Raw genomic sequence first — 21,435 nt, forward strand, 5'->3', positions numbered from 1 at the left:
TATGCATCATGAAAGATTTACACCCAGTGGGCAGGGGTTCAAGTCCTGGCAGTGGCAGAAACTTTTCAGTGATGGCCCTATCCTTACTTGAGTGTTGCATGAAGGGCACTTACAGGGCAACACACTGTCCTGCAGATGGGACGCTAAGCCATGATGCCCTTGGTGTCTTTCGTTACGAGCAGGCTAATACCAACACACGGTATCTATCAATAATTCCCTCCCTACCCTAACCTCATAACAAAAATAACCTCAGGATTTGGCTATCTTTATAATTAAATAAAACACCATAACTAATAATTAAAGAAAAATACCATAACTAATAATTAAAATACCACACCGCAGATATTTCAGAACACACAGGACCCAGGATATCCCAAAATTAAGATTTTTCTGGGGTTTACATCTCTTTTTTTAAAGTGAGAATTTAATTAACCATACAAATGCCGTTATGACCACGAGTGATTAATGATTAGGTCTAGCTTAAGGGTCTAGAAAAATATCCCCTCTTTGAATGTTTGCTCATTAAGAATTATTCAGATGAAATTTTGGCGAGAGTAAATGGAATCAACTGGGTAGTGCTTCTCTATCAGCATCCTTCCACAAACACAGCACCGGGACATGTGTGTGTAGTGTCCCATTGCAAACAAACACACGCTTACAGTGCCGCATACGCAGCTTCTTCCCCGGCTCCATTCGTCCCACAGTTTGAGGTTAGACCGCGGAGTGAGATAACACATTCTGCTTTGTTGAAGCATCATCAATTTACCTGCACACTAGAAATATAGTTACCTTTTTGAATGACCTTGGAAGCCAAAATTTTGGTACAGTAGGCTTTGTAACAGTTCATTTGGGCATAATTTTGCTAGGGCAACGGAAAACATAACATTGGCAAGAATCTGGACAACCTTTTATTAGAGATAGATATTCCATAGTTCCTAATTCCGGATTAACGATCATCTACTATAATTAAAATTAATATCTATTAAACAGTATCGCTAATTTTTAAAATTAGTATTCTTCATTAGCATCTCCATATAATGTGCACACAGGACGCCCGCTCGTGTGCCTAAAATCAGTGCGCACACCGCAATCTTCTTGTCGAACAGTTCGAGCAAGTCGAGCAAGTGAGATATTTCATGCAATGGGACTGGAAAATACATTTCGTACCAGAGGTCATCGTATAAATGAAAATTCATAACCGAGGTTGGATATACACTGGATCATAAAGGATTATTCACGACCAAAAAAATTGGTGTATAAGTGAAGTCATCATATAACAGAGGGTCGTATATCCAAGGTTCTACTGTATGAGTTTCCAACAATAAAATGGACCAAGCTTGGAATATCTAGTGGAACAGTGATGAAATATCATTTATTCCATGGGCAATGAAAAAAGATTCCCATGACTCACAATAGGCATGAAATTGCAGCAAGATAAAAGTAACTTTATTGAAACATGTATTAGCTCTACAGGTATTGCAATAGCATAGTACAACGGTGGGGGTTTCAATTTTGCAAATAATCATTTAATACAAGCTTCATTAAAAGTGTACACTAATCAAAAATATGACTGTGAGTGTAGTGACTGACAGGCAAATCAGGCTATGGTGTTTATTGTAAACCATGGATAAGATACGATAAAGCTATAAGTTACACTTCACAGTATAACTAACACTGCAAACAGTTATATTGATTCATTCATGCACACACAATTTTTTTTAATCCATGTTTACTGTTTCTATGTATTTTAATATTTATACGTCTTCTAAATGTTGAACCAAAAGACTAACTTGCGCTGACGCATTACGTACAGTGAGTTATTTAGTGTAATTGGGTATACTGTGGTTTGGATTGCTCCCCTAATCAAAAGTGTAGCCTCATAACTACTACAGACATGCCCTCATCCCCTCCCACTCACCCACAATCCTCAGCTTTCTCACTACAGTTGTGTCCCCTCAATTACGAAACAACACATATTCCTAACCTTAACCGACAACTTCCTAATTATGTCATCTCCCTCCATTGCCTACCTTGCCTATACAGGTAATGCCCAACTTACATCACCACCAAATTTATTTTTGAAAACAAGCTTTGAAAAATCCCCAAAATTTATTCTTGAAAACATCATGACAATCAAATGCATACTGGGCCAACATTCCTATCATAACATCATTATTACCTTTTTTTATTCTTTATATCTATCAAAGGATGATGCATAAAAAGCTAGTGTACTTCAATGGGAAAATCCACGCGACTGGGAACAGCAGAATATAGTCCCCGTCTGAAAATAGTTCTCCCCTAATTTTGGGGCCTCAGTTTTGGGAAAAAATTAAAAAAGTATGCTTGAATATAGTCCCCACTTTATTTTTACACATGCATTTTTGGAAAAAAAGGGGGGACTATATTCAGATAAATACGGTATTAGGCTACAGATGATTTATTATCTGTGTATGTCATTTCCGACTCACGACAAATCCGACCTATGAACAAGTCTTCTGAATGTACCTTACTTGAAAATCGGCGGAATCTGTATATTCCCAAGTATGCATTAAGGTAGTGCACATGATTACACCACAGAGTCGTGAAACACATTATATAATCTAAATAAATTACAGTGGAAAAAAATTAAGTTTTGTCTTTCCATCATGTATGAAATATAAAGTAAGAAAATTAGATGCACCTCAGCTCCTGAGGGCTTACCTTCATTTTCTGCCACTCCCTTGTCCATTCCCTCCACTCTGAGCAGCCTTATCAGTCCAGCAATGCTGTCTCTTAGGCTTTCCAACGCATCGTCTCCATCTTCATCACCCCCACTGGCGACACACTCACCGAGCAATCGCTCTAGCTCACACAGAGGGTGCACGCCCCCGTTCTCCATTATAGCACCATGGTTCCGAGGCAAGGGAGGAGTCCTAGATTGGGGGCGGGATTGATTTACTGGCGACATAATCCCTTCCTCCTTTTCTTCCCCTGCAGGCGAGGTCGCCTCTTCCACCTCTCCCTCCTCTTTGTTCAAGACTAACTCAGCATCACCCATAGTGTCCTGTGAGTTCTCCGTCACCATCGTCTCCATTTCTTCATCTTCAGCTTTGACCTCCAAAGACGCATTCTCTTCTGCTTCACCTTTTGATTCCGCATCAGCAACCTCGTCATTACAATTCACCATTTCCTCCTTTGGCTCCACTTGGGAGCCCAAATTAGCATCCACAGCCTCCCACTCCAGCAATCGGGCTAGTTTGGGGACAGAAAAGCTGAGCGTCCTCGGAAAGGTTGGACCTTCTCCACCACTACCACTTTCAGTAGAAACAAGTACCCTGAGGAGCTCGAGGGACGAGGAGAGAGTTGACAAGCAATCAGAATTGTCCTTGGAGAATCCAGCGAGGCATCGAGTGAAAAGGTTGTACAAGGTGTCCGGGGATTTCTCCAAGCAGCTGAAAAAAGTGATGAAAATGCTTTTAAAGCCTTTAAACAATATTCATCATCATAATTAATGGCATAAGCGAAAATCATTCCATTCACAGAACCCACCCCAACAATTCTAATTTCTCAAGAAACTAACTAACCTTTCAGTTCAAAAAACATCTTCATGGACTGTAATTAGTTCAAAATGTACCATAAACAGAAACTTCATCACATTTTTTGTGATAAGAAACTAAAAAATGGTTTTATCAAAAATAATACATAACACGCATAAAAACAGGGTGACCAGAGATAGAAATTTTGAAATTCCCTGACATTTGTCAAAATTCCCTGACAATTTTTTCTCTCTGAAACAAAAATGCATGGCCAGTGATTAAAGGGTATTTAACCTCTAATATGAATATTAATAATAATATAACTACTTCAAACAATATATACTATCAATAAAGTGTATTTCTTTGCTTAAAATGCAGGAGAAAAGCATGGCTAAATGTTGATGGGAAATTAGTGCACTTACATTGTACGGTAAATGCATATTCACCAAGTACAGAAGAACTTGTTTAGTACGTTTCTGAGGGGACCGCAAAAAATGAATGTACTATCTAGGAAAACATGCTAACCAGGCAAGTAGATAATAGCAATTGGGGTAATTGCACTCTGTGGAAAAGTCTTCATAATTACAATTACTTTTGGAAATTCTCGCACGATTGTCTTCCATAACTCTTCCCACATTGAAAATCAAGAATATGAGCACTGCATTGCAAAAACAGTACCATGTGAATGAAAATCGATGTTTCATGGATTTCCCTGAAACAATTACATAAAAATGGCATCATTCTCCTGTGATTTGTCATCTATATGTTTCAAGAGGGCAAGTTAAGCTAACTAATTTCTTCTTTCTCGGAGAATATGACGATAACTCTGAGTAGATCACTAGGTTGTTTTAAAACATCTTAAAAAATGTCAAAATTTTATTTACCATCATTAACGGCAACCCCCTTATGCATTCGTCCTTCGAACAAAACCCTATCAATAGATTATCGATATTGATATGACAATTAATAACGCACTTAAAGATTATTACAAGCACATTTTCATATTTGACTGTTAAAATTCACTTTAAAAATTTGTCAAATGTAGTCCACTTTCTATTTCTTGCGCCGAGATCAAGTATTTTTGCGTAAAGCTTCGTGTGTAGATCCAAAGCATCGTCAGCTCCCGCAACACTTATAAAGCAATTGAGAAATGCATTTAGATGCATCACGGTCGTAGAAAGAGAAGTGTGGGATGAAAGTAAGAAAGTTTATGGCTGATAATAATAGAATAACTTATGAATTCGAAAGTTTAAACACCTAAAAAAATATGAGAAAACCGCTTGCTGGTTGTGTCATGGCAAGTAATTGAGCGTACTACCCAGGAAAGCACCACTATTTAAAACGTGCTAACCAAATAGTTTTACCTGTATTTTGTTTGGGACCGAGAGAAATTGCCGTGTTAAGGTGGAAAACGTGCTGAAGAGGAACGTACTAACCAAGTTCCACTGCATATATGTTACTGAAATGAGGCAATGAATGAAATCCCCTTTATCTGATAATATCGAGCTAAATATTCAATTTTTGTCCATGCAAATTCAGAGAGACCAGATAAAGTATTCTAAAGAAAGAGGATAAATAACTTCAAAAAGGAGTAACAGGTAAGATACAGATGATGTATACAAATTCATCATCATTAATGTAATAATAAAAAGCCAACCCTGTTATCCTAATTGCCGTAATGGTGGCAAAAAATGCATTCACTCTGATAAAATTCTAAGGTTGAAAAATTTTACACACAAAAGTACAGTAGAACCCCGTATTTGCGTTATCGGAATTGACGTTTTCCCGCAAATTGCAAGTTTTTTTCTGGGTCCCGTCATATTTCCTATCTCTCCAATGTAAATAGAACCCTGTATTTACGCCGTGTTTTTTTCGTTTTCCCGCCATGTGCATCACGACGTGCCGGCTAAAAAAAATTATTTGCCTACTAAAACAATAAATCGTGCATATCAGCCCTTAAAAACTATCTTTTGGCTTCTTTTCGCGCATTTGTATTTAAAAATCCAAGAGAAAGAGACGCAATGAGAACTATTTTCGGGAAGAATTTGAAAGTGGCGGGACAGAACGCCACTAACGTCGGAAAGTTGAACTACGTCATCTCGTTTTCTGTCAGCGGCGGAAAGATTCACAATATGAAAGTAGGTGTTTTGAGCAATCGAGCTATGTAATAATTATAATGCAAGAACTCCTGAAGAAATGTTGACAATAATCATGTAGCCTATAATTTGATACGAGAGTTTGAAAGGAAACCAGACGTGCTGAAACGTGATAAATGCCGGAACTATAAAACTTGACAGACAACTGCGATCATTTGCGCTGACTTCATTCAACAGTTGCGTTGCGTAGATGGGTTAATTAAATACTTAAAAAAAACTTATTTAAACTTGAATTATCCCATTCACATAGCAGCGTATCGCAAACAACTGTAACTTTAAAAAATTATGAAGTCGCACGACAGTTTGTACTACGCACTTGATCGCCGAGGAGTAGTTCAGACACTCGTGTGTTGGCAAGTTATCCTCAATTAGTACGGGAAATAGAATTTTTCCTGCTTGAAAATGAAATTCGAGGTGGAAAACGGACATTTTTAATTGACGATAATATGAAAATTTTAGAGCTAGTTGATTCCCACACCGGAACCCGCATCGATTCAAGCAAATTCGTGGTGAAAAATCGCGATGCCATTGAAAATATGCAAACCAGTGCGGACATTTATCAAAAAAGAGAATATCTGTGAAGAATTCCAGGTAAGAAGAAATAGAACGAATTCTAAAAGAGTAGTTTTTAGGTGCAAGATCATCAAATGTTCCTGCAAATGGTGTCATCTAAAGGCCTGTTTACATAGTAAATTAACCCGTACAAGTTAATGTCTAAATTATGAACACGAAAATGCACTGTGTATTCACCCAACTTGTGCGTATGCATGAACAGAAAATAGAACCTGTTCAAATTTGGTTCATGCATTCATAGTCGTACTTATAGGGGCGGGGCATGTGCCCCCCCAGACACTTAAAAAATATGCAAGATTTTTAATACGGTCCACTTATCATTGCGTTCATTTTGTATAACGTGGTATCATTGTGCCCCCCTCCAGAACAAAATCCTGGATATGGCCTTGCTTGTGCCCCCCAGAAAGAAATCCTGGATCCATCCCTGATGGTCATCATTACGTTCGCTTTATTTTGTGTATTACTCAAGGAGGCTCAATCATTTAATTCAATAAGAATAACTTTGATATAAAAATAAAGAGAATTTAGTAAAGTCATTGTTATATCTTGTTTTAATCTCAATTAAGACAAGATCTTTTGCCTGTCAGACCCTCTGTGCCCCTCCCAGAAAGAAAAATCCTGGATCTGCCCCTGCCTACATTCGTACATTTCCTGTCCCGTTCCGGTCCACAAAAATCATTCATGCAAGCAGACATTAATGTATCGTGTAAACAGGCCCAAAGGCCCTTGAGAAAAAGTATTTCCCCAGAAGATTGGGAATCGAAGATTCCACGGCATCTATAATGGTTGGTTGGATAGATTAAAAAATAGGTAGTCTTGTATACAAGATGGTGAGTGGTGAAAGCAAAGATGTTAACATAGAGACAGCAACTCAGTGGAAAGAATCTGAATATATTAGACTTCTGGAAGGTTACAGCCCAAAAGATGCTTTTAATGCAGACAAAACAGGATTATTTTTTAATATTTGTTGCCAGCTGTGCTTCAGAGGGAAGCAATGTTATGGAATAATGCTTAGTGAACAATTAAAAAATTAACATTTCCAAAGCCAGTATGTGAATAAAAGTGAAAATTCTCTATTTCCCACTATTTGCATTTTCCCGCAATTTACACTTTTTTTCTTGGGTCCCTAGAAAAGTGTAAATAAGGGGTTTTACTGTACTTCATTTTAACATCCAAAGAGGAAATTTAAAATGCCTGAGTACACAAAAATAATATAAGCAATATTAATAATCCACAAATACTTTTCTATTCCTTCTGACCTGCTATAATTTTGATTACTTGCATACTAATTTTCACATATTATAGTGATGGTTACAAAATTTATTTTATCATTTCAACGGTGAAAGAAATTCTGAGAATTTTCGGAGCGACAATACACAGACATTTCCCTGACATATGGCCACCTGTATGAATTATAGCAAGCAGACTCCAAAGAAAAATGCTGAAATGATAATTGAAACTAAAATAAAAGTCTGTTCAACCACATCTTCACTACCGTTAAAGCAAACAACTTAAAACAAATGCTTAACTACAATACTTCTCAAAAGTAATGATCAACTCAGGAGTACCAATAGAAAACCACCCTTAAAAACCAAATTTCTGAAAGGTGTGCATGCATATACAGTGAGTCCTCGTTCTACGTCACCCCGTTTAACGTCATTTCGCGATAACGTCACGAATATTTTGAGACCGTCACTCGTTTATCGCACCTTCGCTTCGTGATAAGGCCAAGGCTTTTAAATTTCGCGCAAGAAAAAAATGCGAAGCGGCGGGCATTGCAGGTTGTTCGTTTTGTGGGTGGTAATACAGTCAGTCTAAACGAAGTGTAAAACGGTGTGTTTATTGTTAATTGCGATTACGGTTTCAGCGAATTTTCTTCAAAATGAATTCTTAGGCAGGTGCGCAACGTTTTACTTGACATAATGGTTTTCAGGAACCTAAAAAGTTATTTAGGAATTTTCTGTGTAGAACTCGGAGCTTTTGTCGTCACTTTTTTCGCTGAGTTCACAATAATTTTGGTTCCTGTAACTGTGACGATGTTTCAGCAATGATGATGCCCAGGCGACGATCGCCCGGGCGACCGCCGTAGCGAAGCCGAAAAGCAAATGCGGGAAGTTACAAAAATGGAGAAGGATTTACGTCAGTGCTGCTATTGCCGTCGATGAAGACAGGAACTCGTATTTATGCCATAGCTTGGCATTCCCATCGTAAAAAATGCCCCAGATATGATACGCTTAAATTTTTTCGCATAGGAATTGTGAGGTCGAGGAGCCGATATTCACTTTTTACATTGTTTCTTATGGGATATTATGTTTCGATTAACGTCATTTCGTTTATCGTCACATTTTTCAGGAACGGTAAATGTCGTTAAACAAGGACTCACTGTACTAATTACAAAATATGAAGAAAAAAAATGCTATCCAGTGACTTTTTTCTTTGTTTGCAAACAGATTTCTCAAGCAGTACTGAAACCTAACCCGAACTTTAGACTCGAAGACGGTAGCTGGAATGCACTCAAATCTGTCCTCCCCAAAAACAAGGGTCGGCATTAACCCGAAAATCAGATTTCTCCAGCATTAAATCCTCAACAAAGATTAATAAGACCATAAATTCACATCATTTTTTAGATGATCACAAGGAAAGACATGCCTTTACAAATTGATGAGAAAATAACTCCAAAATAAAACTATAAAATGTGCAAACGGGAATTATTTTCGTACCTACTTTGAAATCAAGAGTAAAAATCAAAATCAGGTAAAACATTTACATTGATATTCTACCACATAGTAGGTAGTCACTTCTGCCAATAAGAAAAATGTAGCATAAGGAACCATAGAGTCAATTTTATGAACACATTCGTGAACTGGTTGATGCCCCACACGCCCACAGGTTAATTTATGACGGAAAACATAAAGAGGGTTGATTAATCATTAATAATGACTGGAAAATATGAAAAATAATGGCAAATAAAATTTTTAACCACTAGTCCAGGAGATACTGTGAATCTCCCACAGAAACAGCATTTCGAATACACATGTAGGATTTCAATCTGTGTGAAGCCCACATCCATCATTGGGGAATGACTCAAGAAATAAAGAGGGTATTCCAATACCATGCCTAAAAATCTTAAAATGGTACTAAAAAGTAACAGAACTAACCTTTTAAGATGATAAAATCCGTAGTCATGCTCCATCAATACAAGCAATGTTCTGACAGCTGGAAGAAGCACTGCAAAAGGCTGATCACTTCCCAAACAATCACCACCACGGACATGCTCCACTAAAGCTGACGTGAAAGTCAAAGTCAGATCCTTCGGAGGAAGGCAAGATGCCAGGAAATTCAAAGCAGCTGGAGAGTCCCCAGACAATCCCGGCCTAGGCGGAGGGATCAGGCCAACTTCAGTGTCACACAAGCACTGGAGGACTGACACGGCACACTCCTGAGCCTGAAGGTGTTGAGGAGCTGATATTGTATCAGGTGGGGGAGGTCGCAGAATTGCAACCAGCCAGGCAACAAGGTTGGAGTACTGCCAATCATCTCCACCAGCTGCCGATGACACAGAGGAGCTGGAGCGAATGAGCTGCAAGGCCACCACTTTTATCGGTCCATGGCTTGTGAGACAAGCGAGGAAGTTGAGGAGTCTGGCAGTGTGTCCGGAGCAGGAAAACACACCGGCTGGAGGGGGTGCGTGGTGTCCTTCCGAAGAGAGTCCGTAGGGATCCTTCTCGGCAATGGGAAGGACTGGAATACGATTGTCGCTCCCCACGGTCACATCTCGACTGAGAGCAGACAGCAAAGAGTCCAGGAGAGCTCGAGTGATCACGAGGGCAGTCGCCGGGGAGAGGTCGGCTATCTGGATGCAAACGCGACGCAACAGCTGCAGCAGTGGAGCAAAACTACTTCCACTCAAAGTGGCGACGACTTCGGAAATTGTTGATGCGAGAGGTTGCAGGTGGACACTCCACAAACGACGGGCATTAAGGGCATCTGCCGTAAGAGTCGATTCATTTTGGTCCTTCCCTATCGGGATTGGAAGAGGCAGTGGTAAGAGTTCGGAAAGCAAACGAAGTCCAGGAATGAATGCGTGGGGAACAGACATTAAGTATGTCAATATTTCTGCTATTGTCCGAGTCCACAAACTACGTGCAGGGCCATCTGGTTCAGTGGTGGGACCAGTTCGTGAATTGTACGAGGACAATCCAGTTAAGACAGCAGGAAGAGGAGCAGCAGATGATGGAGGAGGAGGAGGCTGTGTATACGCAACAAGTGCTTCAATAATTTCTCTGCAACCCCTCTGCGCTTGGGCATAGCCAATGGAAGAGGTGGGGAATGACTGGAGCAATGTGTACGAGCGTAGAAGCATTGGAATTGCAGTCAGATCATGAAACTCATGGGCACGTGCTTGGATGAGTCGTTCAAGCATACGCCGTAACAATTGGAGAGCCGGTAGAGCAATTGCAGCCACAATTGCACCCACAGGTGAGACCAGTCTCGTTGTATGAAGGCCTGGCTGTTCAAACAAGTCACACACTTGCATCAAGATATTGCACAGATGGGGAACACCATCTTCTGAGAAGAGTCCAAGTAATGCATGGGTGTAACGCAATTCAACGTGATAGACTTCGGGGTCGTCCGACCCACTGTTGCTCTCCCCAAAGCCCACAGCTGGGTCAGATAGCTGAGCTGGAGTGAGGGCCATGTGAGCCAGGAGACGGAGGATTGTGACTAGTTCCCCTGGCAAGTTAGATGCATGCTCTCCATGAATTCGGAGCCCCTCACAAAGGGAGGCAAGATCAGGGGTTGTTCCAGATTCCACTGGTCGTAACCACGGTCCCACCCCTGCAAGGCGTGAGTGCTCAACATTGCGCGCTGCAGCAGCAGCTATTTCCTTTCCAAACTTTAAAAGGAATGGGGCATAGTCCGAGTGTCGCACAGCTAACGCCAAGAGGTCTCCTGCATAGCTCCTTCCGGGTGACTTTCTCCTCAGGTGCACATCGGGCCCATCTCCAGTGTTATCAAGTCTGTCACCTTCCAGTTTGAGAAGTAGTGCAATGGCATCATCCAAATGGGTAAGAACGTGTGCAACAGAACACTTTCCTGCAGGGGTTGAGGCAATGCTGTAGAGGCCATGGAGGGACTCGAGTACATCCGTGTGATCTGGATCATTACCGGGAGTCGTGGCCGCATCTAGCAATGCGTCCACTTGCTGAAAAACTCTAAGTCGGTGAGCCATGATGAAGCCTAATCTATTTGGATTCAAGTTGAAGGTGACAGAATCTGTCATATTAGGGCCAGCATCATCAGGTGTTGTAGTCTGCATCAGGACTCTAAGCAAAGCATTTGTTGTTTCTGTGCGAGAACATAGATATTGCATACCATGCCAAGATTCTAACATCTCCGACAAAAGTCTGATAATTGCAGCAGGAGCTGAATTTGAGGCAGATGAACCTTGCACTTTACTGCATGCAAAGCGAGACACAATCACCAGGCAGGCCTCAGCAAGTCTATGCTTACGGAAGTAGGCATACAATGGTTTGTACAATTCTTCAAGAGTGCAATCATCACGAACCTCAAACTGAGCACGCAGGGGAAGGAATCTTTTGGGCTGAGATATCAGATACTTGGCATGAGTAAATACACGTTGAACTTCTTCCAGACAAGCCGTCGCCACTTCCTCCTCTCCTAGTGCAGACCACTCTTCTTTATCCAGAAACTGCTCATCTCTCAAACTGCCATTCACAAGTTGCATGTTGGTACCACTCACTAAATTCTGCACAGATTGAGAAAGTTGTAAAAGTGTCTCATACAAGTGCAGCTTCCTTAATAGCGAAGAGAGGGCAAACTTTAACCTTGCCAAACGGTTGGTCTGGATCAAGTTAAGCAATATTTGATAGCAAGTCTCTTCCTTTTCTCCTTCGCCACCTCGACCAAGGAACTTTTCCACAGCCAGAGGACTTAAAAATGTGGCATCAATCGCTCTGAGAATCATTAATTTAATGGAGAGTGCCATGTATTCCCGGTTGTAAAGACTCAGGAGAGTACGGTGAATGTTGGCACCGGCGACAATCCTATCTATATAGGATTCACCACAGCTGCAGATTGCCTGAACCAATCTTACCCCTGCTTTGATGTGCCGTATTTTATAGCCTGGTTGCAACTGCAGAAATGCCACCTCAAAGTCCAATCCAAGGAGTACCCAGTTCACTAACGTGTCCATGATTTCTGTGAAATGTAGCAAAGAAAACTATTAAAATTTCATTTTTTAAATATTCTTAGCAGATAAATAGCATACAAAAAAATAACCTACCTATTGCACCCAATAATGGGTACAAACAAATAAGGCATGAAGTTTTAAAGAATCAAAAGTGTCCTCATGTACGTAAAGACATTTACTAGTAACCAAACCAAGAAGAATTTAACACTGCTTGTAACACAATATACATCACTAAAAATTCCAAATTGAGGGCTTAAAATTAGCCAAATTACCTAAGCCAACAAAAAACAGCACAACCATCTCTATCCACTGTCCACTTCAAAGATTATCTCTTACATTCCACATCATAAGTAAAATCACTTCAGAGAGAAAACACAACACTAAGCAAGAAAACTAGACTATTTAAAAAGCTCACCTAATTTTTCCTACGTACACCTATTTAATTTTATTAAAGACAATGAACAAAAGGTTATTAATGTCATGAGACTAAATGCTTAAGACTAAGGATGAATGACAAGAGATTTACAGTCCCAAGAGTATGTTGGAACAATGCTCCTTCAATATTAAGAAAGGAAATTGATTTAAAAAAAAAGGAAAAGAAAATTGAAAAATGGTACAAGCTAGGTCCATGTTCTCTGATGTTTCAGCTCATAACTCAAGAATTGTCATCAGTGTACGACTTAGAGGATAAATGATAACTGTCCTTAATGGCCAAATTGGGAGCTTTAACTTAAGATATTATGGTTCAAACTGGTTGTTTCCAGTGAAATGTGGTGGAACCATTCCATTACACATTAAAGATCACTTGCAGGGTCTTGTTAAACCTTTGTTTAAGACTTGAAAAGTTTGGACGTTGTTACAGTGACACTTCACAATGATGTAACAATATCGAACGTACCCCACAGCATGCTGTGGAAATGGAAAGTCAACTAAGACAAGCACGGCTAGAAAACCTATGTATACTTAGGCTATCAGACTTCAGTCATTTCTTTTTCCACACACTAGAAATGAGTCCGAAGATCTAGCTCACACAGATAAAAATATTTGCTGATTTCTCCTAGAAAAATGACAATTCAAATGATTGACTGATTGGTAAGAATAGTAAAATTATTTCCACAGCATTTTAAGTCTTATGTTTATCTAGATAGTGTAATTCAAGTCGAGTTGTACAAAAAAAAACTCAGCTCCAACATTTTTTCACAAGTCAGAGTCAATTGGCAGGGGCTGAAAAAAGAACTGCACATAATTAGACAGTACAATGTTTTAATCACAGCAAATACCTATGGTAGGTAAACTTTGAAATTGAATTTCAATACAGTAATTCAACTTCCACATTTCTCAATTCAGTAATCTATTTATGGGAAATTTCCAGGATAAAATTATAAAATGACAGTAAAACCAAAATAATAATATGGCAACCACAGCATAAATTATGGTCTATTACATGTCAAAGTGCTATTCTTGTCTTTTTGCAATATTCCTGAGACATTTAATGCTAAGAGCTATTTATATCACGTTTAGCACACAATTCATTGATTTAAGCAAGAAGATCTCATGGATACAAAGGACTCCTTTTGAATTCAATGACAATGCTCTTGTTTCTGTTTCTGCCCACGAGGTAGTTTAGAAATTTTTTGAATGCATTTTGAAAGGTGCTATAAATTTTTCCATATATCATCATTTGCATATTTCTAAACCATCTACATAATACCCTGCAAGCCGCCTAAAAGGCATGTGGCAGGGGGTGTTAGGACACCAGCCACTTGAACGTAAAAAGGAAATGCTCAAACGAAATTACGTCTGGCATTTATTAAAATCCTTTATGGTTCGGGGGAAAAACAAATTCCCATATCTCTCCGCTTGGCAAAACATCTCTCTTAATTTATCGCTTCTATAGGACCTGGAAATATAGTGTAGCTCTATTACTATGTTCTCCATGTCGCTCTTAAAGATATCCATTCTCAATTGTTCAAGCAATCTAAGCCTAGCGCACAGCCACCGAGTCTCCAGCGGTCCCAGCCTAATTCACTTAACATATGCGTAACGCCGTCTGTACGCCTGTAGCAGTTTTTGACCTAACACGCAGCCTTCCATTGTATTTTATTCAGTTTGCGGATGAAGTCTTTCTGCACCGGATCCCATTCGCTCACTGCATATTCAAGGTGCGGACGGACGAGTGCGAAATGGCACCTTTCTTTCACTTTCTCATACGAAAATCTTCCCACAATATGCTTGACGAATCCTAATTTCTTCAGGGCTATGCCACAGATATTCCTTATATGTGTTCCCCACGAGAGGTTCGAGGTTATCATAACTCCCAGGTACTTCATTTCGTCTGTTGCCTTTATGTTAATACCATCCACAGAATAAACATGGAGTTGGACGAATTCCACAAAAAATGTACAGACATGCATTTGCTCAGATTAAGTTCGAGTCCCCACTCTTGGCTCCACAAATGAATGCTGTTTATGTCCAATGATAGAATTTTATAGTCAGAGTGGTCACTAATTTCACGATAGATGACAGTGTCGTCAGCAAATAATGTATTTTACAGCTAATGCGGGAGCAGAGATCATTAATGTATAAATTGAACAAAAGGGGGCTGATTACGATTCCTTGTGGAACACCTGATGTAACTTTTACTACATCAGAGCTAATTCCATCAAGAACTACTTTTTGTTTATGGTAACTGAGAAAGTCTCGTATCCAGTTTACCAATTTCACGTTTAATCCGCATGACCAATCTCAATCATGGATTTTGTAACAATGATGATGGGAATATTTTATCTCTCATTTCTGAAAAAACTTATCATGTAAAATTTGCTACAACTCACATTCAATCAAAGTCATATAACCTTCAGAATAGCAATGAGAGTCTACGAGCTTTACCACTATGGTTACAGTATCACATAGATGTAGTAATCACTAATGGAATGCGAACAACTGGTGAATCACACTTTAGGTAGTAGCCACATTAGATGGTATCATCAAATACATATTTCTTAACAAAAAAAAACCAAACATGGCAACATTTTTACATATTTTTCGATAGTTTTTGCAAGGGAGAAAGTATAGGAAGAAGTGTTATACAAGTGTTTATTTTTAGAGATGGGTAAAATAGCAGATTTCTTGAACTTGAATATGGAGTTCGAATTTTAAATCATCGCTCGAATATTCGAATACCTCAAATGCTATAATTGTGCAAAGCACATTAAATGTACGTTTTTCTTCTATTTCACTTGATGAATAGGTATAAAATAAAATGAATTGGTAAAATGATAAAAGGTATATATAAAATACATTTTTTAAATCAGCTTTTTCATTTTGAACGAAGTCCCCACATTGATTGTCGTTGCTTTACATCAGCTATTTTTGGTCGCACTTTTCCTAAGGTATACATCTGTTTTTGTTGGGTGACTTTGTTTAGACAGACTTGTCATCTCCACAGCCAACTGATTTTTTATCATCTAAACTTTATTTGAATCTTGGAAGTCACTGACTTCGAATCGTACATCAAGAATTGTGGCAAAAGTGAATAATTGTTCTTTTTCCAGAAATTCATTCCAACTTTTAATGGAAAACAGCAAATTATTGACAAAACCTTTTACATGACTATGCAAAAAATTCTTAGTTTCTGTGAAAATTATTAATGCTTTTCACAGGGGGGATAACTTAAACTGTGACTGCACTTCCACTAGCAAGAAATGTTGCTCCTTCAAAAACATTCAGAACATGAATCAATTGCTTGATAGCATCGCACTGTGGTAGTGGAATTATGTCTGTGTTAAAACTCAGGTTAGAGGCAGCTAATGTTAGGGCTTGCTCTGTTCCGGAAGAAGCCTCATCACTTGAAAAGGGGAGTTTCATCTTGTGGTTTCATCCTGGAGGAGCATAGAATTAGAAGTGAAGAAAATAATGTTTTGGATGTTGGCGTATTTATGGTATGCATTCAGCCAAGAGCCCGCACATATGCCGTTTTTTACTATCATTTTAATGAAAATTTTGATCCTTTAGCAACTTTAATGCACCATTACGGAGCCGTCGTTCAGCATAAAGAGACAAAACTGACGTCAGGGGAGGCCCGCATCCTTGCAGTCTTCGAATTCGGGATGATCTTTCCGATGAGTGGTATGGTTCTGGAGCAGTAGCTGAATGCATGATGGAAGGTACACCAAAAGTCAATTTTTCCCCCACCCCCCCATTTTTACATTTTTAATTTTTTGAGAGGTTTTGAGAGGGAAACTGGGGATTTTCAGATTTTTTCCCCTGATAGTTTTCCGTTCCCCACATCAAAATATATCTATTCACCACTCTTACCCGTGAATTTGATGTAGTTAGTCAAGTTGCCTAAAACGGTGCTACATGCACTAAACGACTCGAGTCCTCTATATTTTTCCGAGTCAACTACCAATGATGTGCGTGCGACAGTGTACGGTGCAAAATTCAAAGTATTCGAGATAGTACTTTTAGCATAAGTATTCAAGATCTCGAATATCGTATACTTTATATTATTCGAGGTATTCAAGTATTCGCGGATACTATTTGTGTATCTCTAGTTTTTTCTTATGCTCACTTAAAAATTAAATCCTCTCAAATTTAAAAAAAATCTGTTTAGAGAATTCCACACTTTTAAATGCTGATAATTTAGTGAGAGCATGGAGTGATTTGAAAGACTGAAGCGCTTCTTTATTTTTATTCAAAATTGTACCATGAAAAGGAGCTAAGAAATATTGTTCCAACAAGATCAACAAAGGATTAAATATAGGCACATCATCAACATAAAACTTCCCTGTCACTGAAGTTGTAAACTTTACAGTAATATTATTCTGACATTTATCAAACAGTCCTTTGAAGGAAAGTGTAATGGAATGAACATTTAAACAGAATGGGCCAACAGAGGATAGTGAAAGTGGTGACAATGTTCCAAATGGGAAAAGATGGGTGGGTTGACTAAGGAAAATGTGGAAGTATAACCTGGATATAGACAAAACGAAATGATCAGAAGGAAACAGGCACTATCCTCAGAAGAGAGGTGGAACTATTAGCTTGGAGTTTACCTTCTTTTGAAGAGGCACATGGCAGAGCTGCAGTGAGCAGCCCTGGGACTTGCTCAGCCGCTTCCACCCATTCCTCAGCCATCTGATCCACTACTCTTGCCGTCCCGCTTGCTCCAGCCTCGTCAACCAGCAGAGACTTGACCGTCATGGCTTGCATAGAGAACAACTCCTCCAGTTTCCGCAACTCTTCCGAGCCAGGAGTCGATGAGGAAGCAGCAACCATCTCCCCTCGTTGACCTCCGGCAGTATCCCCTCGACTGCTGTTCATTCGACATCCACGCCTCTGCTGCCTCCATTCCTCGGCCTCACACGCTGTCATGGATGGGTCCGACAAATACTGCGAGGGAAGGGAGGAATGGGCGAATCTTGAGGGACTGATTGAAGCTTGAACACAACACTACATCCACTCCTCAATATCTTCTAAATCAGGGTGTTAGGTAAACAATCAATTTCTTTGTAAGGAATTTCATAGGAAGCTGGTGTGTGTGAGGTGGTGGAGGAAGGATTGAATGTGACTGAGCAAAATGGAACAAAGGTTAACACCTTCTGAAGAGAACATGGGGTTCAAAAAGAATATACACGAGCTGTATGAAAAACAACACAATTAAATAAACACGAAAATTACCTTCACTTCCACCTCTTGTGCTTTCTGAACACCCACTGCAGAATAACCACTGGGGATTCGTTAAGAACATACAAAGAATCAGAGGCTGCACCAGGGGACTCTGCCGAAATGAAGATGCTTCCGATTTCTTAAATGGAGGATGGCTCAGAAGTTAGGTCTCCCTGTCGGCGCTGATGACTGATACTTGGATTTTCTTTTATTTCTTGCAAATACTTCCATTGCACAGGCACTCATTCTTTCCAAAACAAAGCATTGTGTAGGTCTTCCTTGAAATAAATGCCACACTGAACTTAGGCCCCTATAAATATAATACTGCTGGCATCTTTCCTGCTTTCCTACATTTTGCCATTTGCAAGCACCTCATCTTCAGGTCGGTGTACCAGGTGAAATCACCGGAACTAAGAAGCACCATTAACTTATCACAGCAGGAACAATACTTAAGGCTTCTAAAAAAATATATCCTAACTTCTTGGGATTTAAAAAAAATTGCACCTGAGGAATTTATCACTAGATCCTGATAATTAATAAGCCGAGTATGACTCCACTAAAATTTCAGCACCACTTCACAATTCACATTCTGCAAGAAAGGGAAGTTATCACAGACTAATTTTTCACCTCAGCAGCTATAAACATGGTAGTTGATGACCTAGGCACTAGCAAAGGAAAAACCAAAGCAGTAAGTCATCATCACAGCCTTAGGATTACATTTTTCCTATCTAATTATTAAAAAAATATTCTCCCAAAAGATTAAGCTCTAATAAACAGTAGTATGGTACGAAATAAGGCTACTGTGAGCAGGACAGGATGAAGCATTGATTGGGCATGAAAAATCCTTTAAGGTAAACAATATACCAAACAAGAATGCAATACATTCACTGTAATGAATATTCACTGTTGATACCACTGCAATGCTGACCACCATTCACTCAGCTAAATATTGATGGCTCCAAAATAGATGATGTGAATATAAGCGATGCAAGAACAGCAATTCGTCACTTAAACACAGCACTTTCCCAAAAACTCTGGACTCTTTTCAATGCACGGAGTGAATACCTTAGAGAGTACATTGAAAGATAAAATGACACAGCAACACTTTGTTTAAGGGTGCCTTTCATAGCATTAAATAATAGAAATCTCATGATGACGAAAATTAAACTTAACAGCAGCCAATAATTATTCATTATACCTCAAAAGGACCTCAACATTCATAATTGTGCTTGGTGTGCAACACCGCACTAAGAGAAGAGAACAATAAGATCCAATTTAAAAATTAAACCCTTGTTCTCTACATTAGCAACGACATGCAATGCAAGCATTAGCAATAAATTAATATCAGCATCATTTCTTCTCAGTGAATAGCACAAACACATAAAATGCACGACAGCTTAGCAAAATCACACACAAACTGGCCGCTTGATGTACACAGGAACAGATGACTTCAAATATAGATGGACGAAGCTGTATCTTTCTATCTTCTTTGCAGAAACGATCATATTAAGGACCTTACACAAACTTCTGAGGACCACTTCATGCCATCTCCTTTAATATGCCTACAGATGTCCAGCAGTGGGGAAGCACCGAGGTTGGGAAAAATCTCGCTCTTCCAAGAAATCACTTATCACTTAGCACCGCACAGTAGCACACTTCAGACATAGGAATGAATTTAAAGATCACGCTACCATAACAGTACGAAATATGTAATGCCATGTACAAAACTTAAAATTTTAAAAAACATAAGTATACCAGTAATTCTTACCAACAATGGCTGAAGTTCACAGGAATAAGGATTAAAAGTTTTGCTCAGTTCCTCACAGTAATCCGTCACGTCGAACTCCATGTCCTGATACTGAAAATTTGAAATGAGAAAGAGAAAAAAAGTCTCACCTTCATTGCACAAAAAACATAGTGGAAAATGTATATGCTTCCAGGTGAAAGGTTAATGAGATTGTGGCAAGCTTTCCTGCAGATTCAACTTTCCACCAGGAAACCATTTCTCATCAATTAAAGGTAACTATATTTGTTTAAAAAAATATTTTTCAATAAAAACAAAACATTGGAGAGTTAGATGGAGCTACAAGTTAAGTCTTATGACAATTAGTCTCGGTCAACGTTAAACACGAGAAGAAAAATTCCCTAAAGTAATCTACTTGGACTCACTTGCACTTTCAAGGTATAAATTACAGGTAACTCCTCTTCTTATTAAGTTAGGATGAGGAATATGTTACCCTTTGTTGATAAACTTTCTCATGAATATCAAGTGACCACCCCAAACAAAACAAATCTAACACAATATGACTGCAAACTCAACTTATTGGAACTTAAAACACCACTGGACCACATCACAGTGAGGGGGGGAAAAGCTTTATCTTCACACTGGGAGGGCAAGTATTTTGCTTCAAGCTTGAAAAGCAATGATTTGTGGGGAGGGGAGGGCACAATTCCTTCCACTTTCTCTGTTTGGGGTGTCGGGGAGCGAGGGAAATAGATTGTTTTGGAGGTTCGGGAGGGCAATGGGCATGGGACAAGATACTGCTCCAGCACCTGTGACTCTCCCTCGTCCATAACTTCCTCGTCACTGAGGATTGGCTCGTACTGCTCCTCCGGTTCATCAGCTGCTGGTGGCACCGGAGATGGCGTGAGGGACGACACACCTCTGGCAAAGTGTGACACCCGGATGCCACCCCCGGAACCAGATGCTGGAGAGGCCACATCTGTGATCAGCGAGTTCATCGGACCAGAGACGTCGCCATCGAGGGCAGGAGATCCGCGATGATGGCTCCCACCATCAACAACATCCTCTGGGATGCCTCCGTCCACCGCATTCCCTCCATCGTCATCCTCGTTGCAAAGAGCCCTCACCGGCAAGGGCTCCGCAGGATGGGGTTCATCAGAGGGGCCGACGTCCATGGGGGACATGGGTTCGTCACGACCCCCATCGCCCACCAAACTGTGGGCCTTGGGTGCGGCTTCATCCTCCTCATCATCAGGCGGGGGCCTGGAGTCCTCGATGGGCCCCTCCTGACCATCGTCTTCATCTGCCTCCGGGATCTCGCCCTCCGAGATGGATTCCACGTCCCCGGGGGAGAGTGATTCAAACAAGGGTTGCGTCACCTCTGCAAATGGACCACCACCCACTTCACACACTTTCATGCCACAGGTAAAAGGACCCAGTGCCCAAAGGGGGATAGAGCAGGGGGCACCCACCCACCGAGAAACCCGCATCCACCCTACCCTCTGGCACCTCAAGCACACACACACATTCGCCAAAGAGACGGTGTGGAGATAGGCACCAACT

General features: G+C 40.0%; 1 protein-coding gene across 4 annotated transcripts in view; it reads right to left on the bottom strand.

Moving 5' to 3' along the window:
- LOC124164041 (protein virilizer homolog) overlaps window positions 1-21,435 on the bottom strand; it is a 51,326-nt gene that overhangs the window by 12,103 nt on the left and 17,788 nt on the right. For all 4 annotated transcript variants that reach the window (XM_046541207.1, XM_046541209.1, XM_046541208.1 and 1 more), the window contains 5 exons: window positions 20,682-21,253; window positions 19,897-19,986; window positions 17,516-17,852; window positions 9,403-12,466; window positions 2,701-3,431 (listed from right to left, as the gene is read on the bottom strand). In XM_046541207.1, coding sequence (XP_046397163.1) covers window positions 2,701-3,431; window positions 9,403-12,466; window positions 17,516-17,852; window positions 19,897-19,986; window positions 20,682-21,253 — 4,794 coding nt within the window. The remainder of the gene's footprint in view (window positions 1-2,700; window positions 3,432-9,402; window positions 12,467-17,515; window positions 17,853-19,896; window positions 19,987-20,681; window positions 21,254-21,435) is intronic.

The sequence above is a fragment of the Ischnura elegans genome, chromosome 8, assembly GCF_921293095.1.
Source record: "Ischnura elegans chromosome 8, ioIscEleg1.1, whole genome shotgun sequence".
Classification (NCBI taxonomy): domain Eukaryota; kingdom Metazoa; phylum Arthropoda; class Insecta; order Odonata; family Coenagrionidae; genus Ischnura; species Ischnura elegans.